Genomic DNA, 6,000 nt, shown 5'->3' on the forward strand with positions numbered 1-6,000 from the left:
GATGCAGACATGTGGAGCGACGCCATGCGGATCTGTAAGGAGTATCTCCCCAACAAGCTGTCCGTGCTGCAGGAGGAGTACGAGAAGGAGGCCTCCAAGAAGGGAGTCCGGTGAGATCTCATGGAGTTCACCTCAATTTATCATTCTACACCCACATCACAGTCAGGTCTGTCACACCTTCCTGCTTCAGTAAAAACTCAAGTTATCTTTATCTCGTAGCTTCAACAGCAGACGCCAGGAGCCTCGCGAGCTTGAACGATGATCACAGATCAGGGGTCTGGTGTTTGTGGGACGTTATTTTAAGAGTCTCCTGTTGGATTTTGTTGACCTGTGATGTTGTTATTTTATCAGGAAAGCCCTGAAAAGCTGCAGAGCTCCACTCTGAGCGTTTCACCGGCTCTCCCTGCTCACCCAGCGCTCTTATCTATGCACAAAGAGTCAGTTTGATGCTTTATTAACACACAGCTCATGCGTTATCCCAAACTGAAACGACCAACAAGGAATAGCTCATTAGTTAGCCGGCGGACCGGCGGCTCTCGCCCTCCTCCCATCGCTGCTCCCTCTTTAATGACTTGTGGGAGAAAACATCAAAAGTTGCCAGTGGAAACGAAGGAGGAAGAGGGTTAAAGCGAGAAAACACTGAATTATTCCTGCGGAGTTTACGGCTCAGGCTGCAGATAACTGCAGCTTCCTGTTTCTTACTGCGAACCTGCATGCTCGGGTTTGAGCTCGAGAGGAGGAGAAAGAAATGGTGATTAAAGGGTGAAGCGAGACGCGGTGGCGATCTGAGAATACGCAGCGAAAACCCGACAGAACGCCAAGCGTCCTGATGACACTGATTGGTCTGAGTGTTGCTGAATGTCTCTGCAAACAGCGGCGTGCATTAGCATCGTCCTGCCCCCAAAAGGAGGTTTCACTCGTTATCATGCATTTTCTTCAGCTGCACTCTTCAGTCTTGAAGCCGCAGCGAGACTCTTTGTTGCTAATTGGCCCAGATATCCAGAGTCTGTCATGGAGGCCGTGCAGAGCCTCGCTTCGTCGTTGATGACGTGCTGATCGAGGCCTCACGTGAGGCCGGCCTGTTCGCATCTCCTGATGCTACTCTGTGTGTGTTTCAGGGGGGTGGAGGGCCTCCTGGATCAGGCCAGGGAGTGGGAGCAGTCGGGCGAACACTCCCGGGCCGTGGAGTGTTACCTGAAGGTGAAGGACGACTCCAACGCCGCCCTGATGGAGAAGTGCTGGATGAAGGTAAAAGATGCAGAGTCAGCACAAACAGAGGAGCCTTTAATGGAGCCGAGGTGATGATCCCAGCAGGAAGAGCTTCACTGTGAGGGCCCAGAGATAAAGATGAAGCTCTCTGATTATTGGCTGCTTTTATTTTGTAGTTTCAGTGATTAATGATTTGATTTTCTAAAAATAATATATATAAAATAAAGTAATTAAACAAGTAAAGTGAGAACGAAGGCTGAAGCAGAAACATGAAACGACATCAGTCAGCTGCTTCACGGCGGTGCCGTCGTGGGCGGATGATGGAAGAAGCTGCTTTTCTGCATAGAAAGGTCACAGTGTCACCAGCACTCAGAGGGTTGGTTTCGGGGGTCCGCGGCAAATATTGTGCGTTATTGATCGGAGTGCTGTGCAGATCGGATCATTTGGAATTTGAATGATTGGTCCGATGCCGTCGCTGAAAGAGAAAGGTCACCGGGTCTCACAGATCAATACCTCTTTTTCCTGTTGGGAGTTTGATGAAGCAGCACGAGAGGAAGAAGGACGTTTGGGCTCCCGCTGGCGTCGGAGCAAAGGTCAAAGGGTGAAGACGATCAATACGCGGCTTCGTGAGAAAGCCTGAATGTGCACGTTAGAAGAAACGTTCTGCTGACGGACGGAGACCATCACTACAGCTGTGCTTAGCTTAGCTATGCTAATTAAACCCAGCACTGATCATCAGCCAATAACAGCCAACTTTAACTTGACGATGCAGATTAAAGTCGAGCTGAAACAATGAGTTGATCAGTGGATCAATAGAAATCTCCAATACTTAGAATCAAAGGTCAAATTTCAGCTTTTTATCAAACAGAAATGGCAGAGTTCTCCAGTCTTTTATTGTTTTAAGTTTGGGTTGGTTGGACAAAAAAAAGACATTTCAGAACTCGTGATGAACATTTTTCACTCTTACGGGAAAAAGTATTGATTAGAAGTGATCAATCATTAATGAAAACAGTCGTTAGCTGCAGGCGGGGAATGAAATTAGTGTCTGCCAAACACAGAGAGACTGTCAGGTAGACTTTATGACTAAAGATTACGTTTAAAAGGTAACAGGCAGGGATGAAGACGACGATATAACCCAGGTTTCCTCTGTTCACAGCCGGTCGAATCCATCCAGAAAACTGAATTTCAGCCTTCCAGAATAATCAGAAATATAACAATAACATCTTTTTATCATGAAACAATCATTGAACAGGGACTGAGAACAACGAGCCTCTTTAAGACGAACACTGAGCCTTCAAATCACAATTACAAAGGTCTGTTTGTCTGTTTGTGCTTCATATTGTTGCTATAGTGTCGTGTGTGTGTGTGCGTGTGCGTGTGTGTGTGTGTGTGTGTGTGTGTGTGTGTTTCCAGGCAGCAGAGTTGTCCATCAAGTTCCTCAGTGGAGATCGAGCGGTGGAGGTGGTCCAGGTGGTCGGACCACGACTCACACAGCTGAAGAAGTACAAAGCTGTGGGTGACACGGGCACACACACACACACACACACACACACACACACACACACACACACACACACACACAGAGTTGGCCTCGTTCTAACCTCTTGATGGATGTGAGCGTCGTGTTTGTGTTCCAGGCCGCTGAGCTCTACCTGAACATGGACCTCGTCAAAGAGGCCATCGACGTCTTCATCGAGGGCGAGGAGTGGAACAAAGCCAAGCGAGTCGCCAAGGAGCTGCAGCCGAGGTTTGAAGACACGCACGCACACACACACACACACACACACACACACACACACACATGAAAATCTGCATGCACACTCGAGCTTTTAGAGGCCACCAGACTGAAAATGTCCTCGTAATGTTATAAAAACACAGCAGTTATTGGAGATCTCTTCAACATGTTTGTCATCGCTGACCTTTGGCAGGTATGAAGACTACGTGGACCAGAAATACAAAGAGCACCTGAAGAACCAGGGCAAAGTGGACTCTGTGCGTACTGTTACACACATACATACTCGACCTCTGTATATCTGTGCATATATACATATATATATATATACCATATGAGCAGGATGTGAGACGTCCTTCATCGCTCAGACCCACCTGAAATGATGAGTCACTGCTGAGGAATCAGCACATTTCACAGCAGATGTGAAACTGAACAGCTGTTCTGTGTGGCTGTGTGTGGTCAGCTGGTGGGCGTGGACGTCATGGCGGCTCTGGACATGTACGCAGAAAGAGGCCAGTGGGACAAATGTCTGGACACGGCGTCTAAACAGGTACTGAAGACACAATCAGCCTGACGAGTAAACACGTAGGCAGACCTGTCGCCGCCTCTCATCCGTCCTGCTGTGTTTGTCAGAACTTTAAGATCCTCCAGAAGTACGTCGCTCTGTACGCCACTCACCTCATCAAGGAGGAGGAGGCTCTGAAGGCTCTGCAGCTCTACATACAGCACGGAGCGCCGCCCAACCCTCAGGTACCCACGCCACACGCTCGCTCGCTGTCTGCCACGCTCAGCGGACACCTCGTTAGGTCGCTCTCGTGCTTCCTGTTTTGCTGAATTTCTCTTCTGTAGAAGCTCCAACCAGTAAAATTCATGTGTTGCTCTCAGAACTTTAACATCTACAAGCGCCTGTTCCTGGACCTGATCAACCTCCCCGACACCGACGGACCGGAGTCTTACCGCATGTGGGCCGACCTCCGCAGTTTCCTGCTGCAGCTGGTAAACCACGGAGCTAAACCAGCTCCTCGATGTGAATCTGATGACGATTTCCCACAACCGCTCTCATCAAATACGTCTTCTTCTGACGCCTGTTTGTGTGTCTTTTGGATGGTTTCAGTGTGACAACATGTCCAGGTCGGCCGAGGCCAACTCTCCAGCCCATGAAGACTTTGAACAGATGCTGCTGATCGCTCACTACTACGCCACGCGGTCCGCCGCCAGAGGCGTCGAGCAGCTGGTACTCCAGTTTGACCCTATTTATTATTATTATTTATGCTTTAATGTCAGAGCTGGTGACAGGTCGACTTTGAAATGAAAGCTTCTTCTTCTTCTTCTTCTTCTTCTTCTTCTTCTTCTTCTCCTTCTTCTTCTGCTTCTTCTTCTTCTTCTGCTTCTTCTTCTCCTTCTTCTTCTTCTTCTTCTCCTTCCTCTTCTTCGTCTTCTTCTTCTGCTTCTCCTTCTTCTTCTTCTTCTGCTGTTGCTTTTCAGATGGGCGTAGCAGCCAAGCTGTCGGTGTCTCTGCTGCGTCACACTGAGCTCGTTCCCGCAGACAAAGCTTTCTACGAGGCCGGTCTGGCCTGCAGGGTGGGTCCACCAGAGGGAGGAAGACAGGAGTTCCTCTTCCTCTTTCGATCATGTTTCTGGAGTCTCTACACTCTGAAACTTCCTGCCTGCGACCAGGAAAAGCTCCTATTTGTTCTGCTAATTTCCTGTTAATAGTAGATGTTCGACAAAATCCCAAAACTTAAAGCCTGACTGTCCTCAGCTGGAGTACATCTCAAAATTTCCTGATATTTTCCAGGACTTTCAGGACTGGAAGCAAAGCTAGACTTCAGTTTTTACATCACCTGGTCAGTGAGAACGATATAAAATGTGTCCTCTGTCCCCTCGTGGTCCTTTAATTTGCCTCTGAAAGCAGTCAGGACATGAAGAGTGTCCACAGACATCAGTTCTGTCCACTTCAGATTAACTGAACACGTTCTTTAACATGCAGGCTGTTGGCTGGGAGAACATGGCCTTCATCTTCCTCAATCACTTCCTGGATCTGTGCGATGTGAGTGAACTCCAGCTGTTACAGGTTATTCAGGTTATACACGTGTACGATCATTTCTAAAGTCTAACGTCTGATTGGTTGACGTCTGCCTGCAGGCGATTGACGAGGGGACCCTGGACGCTCTGGACCACTCTGACTTCCTGGACACCGACATCCCCTTTGAGGTTCCAGTTCCCACCAAACTCTGCGTCACCGTAAGACTTCACCCACCGAACGCGCGTTTAAACATCCCGCCGGACGCTCGCCGCTCAGGCTGATTAATGGAGCGCAGAGCTGGTTCAGACCTGATGATACAGAGCTTTAACAAAGATGTGTGTGTGTGTGTGTGTGTCTCAGGACGCTCAGCGGGAGCAGATCCGTGATTGGGTGCTGATGGTGTCCATGGACAACCGGCTGGAGCAGGTTCTGCCGCGTGACGAGAGGAACACGTACGAAGCCTCGCTGGTGGCCGTCAACACTGGCCTTCGCTCTCTGCCCTGCATCCTCACCGGTAACACACACACACACACACACACACACACACACACACACACACACACACACACACACACACACACTGAAGCAGGAGCCTGTTCCTGATTAAATCTCTAAGCTTCGAGTTTCTTTAGTCAAGGATCTCTTGTGTCCTCGTTGCTCAGAGGTTCTTCATCTCTCTGGCTGAACAGCGTTTCTGTTCTCCACGAACAAAACACGACATCAGATCCTTCATACAACGTTTGTAAAGAGGACTTTCTACAACCTGAGAGCTTGAACACCCCTCAGAAATATGGAGTGTATATAAATATAGAAACTTTGAACTGTACACATACGCAGTAATATTCTACCACAGGTGTACTCTCAAACCTACTGTGATCCAGAAATATACAGAAAGTGTTTTCATGTGAAGAAACGATGAATGCACCTTCACCGTTCACCGCTCTGCCTCTGCCGCCTCCAGGTTACCCTGTGCTGAGGAGCAAAGTCGAGCTCTCACCTGTCGGGAAAGCAGCCAATAAGGAGGACTGGAACA

The 6,000-nt window shown here is 48.7% G+C and overlaps 1 protein-coding gene across 1 annotated transcript in view; it reads left to right on the plus strand.

Moving 5' to 3' along the window:
• The window catches only part of ift172 (intraflagellar transport 172), a 29,574-nt gene that overhangs the window by 22,051 nt on the left and 1,523 nt on the right, over positions 1–6,000 (plus strand). Inside the window, exons 34-47 of the mRNA XM_070986938.1 lie at positions 1–110; positions 1,119–1,248; positions 2,623–2,721; positions 2,847–2,956; positions 3,138–3,201; positions 3,405–3,491; positions 3,575–3,691; positions 3,827–3,937; positions 4,056–4,175; positions 4,427–4,522; positions 4,932–4,991; positions 5,087–5,185; positions 5,328–5,481; positions 5,929–6,000. The exon at positions 5,929–6,000 is cut by the window's right edge and continues 20 nt beyond it. Of these exons, the coding sequence (XP_070843039.1) occupies positions 1–110; positions 1,119–1,248; positions 2,623–2,721; positions 2,847–2,956; positions 3,138–3,201; positions 3,405–3,491; positions 3,575–3,691; positions 3,827–3,937; positions 4,056–4,175; positions 4,427–4,522; positions 4,932–4,991; positions 5,087–5,185; positions 5,328–5,481; positions 5,929–6,000 (1,429 nt within the window). The remainder of the gene's footprint in view (positions 111–1,118; positions 1,249–2,622; positions 2,722–2,846; positions 2,957–3,137; positions 3,202–3,404; positions 3,492–3,574; positions 3,692–3,826; positions 3,938–4,055; positions 4,176–4,426; positions 4,523–4,931; positions 4,992–5,086; positions 5,186–5,327; positions 5,482–5,928) is intronic.

The sequence above is a fragment of the Chaetodon trifascialis genome, chromosome 19 (assembly GCF_039877785.1).
Source record: "Chaetodon trifascialis isolate fChaTrf1 chromosome 19, fChaTrf1.hap1, whole genome shotgun sequence".
NCBI lineage: Eukaryota > Metazoa > Chordata > Actinopteri > Chaetodontiformes > Chaetodontidae > Chaetodon > Chaetodon trifascialis.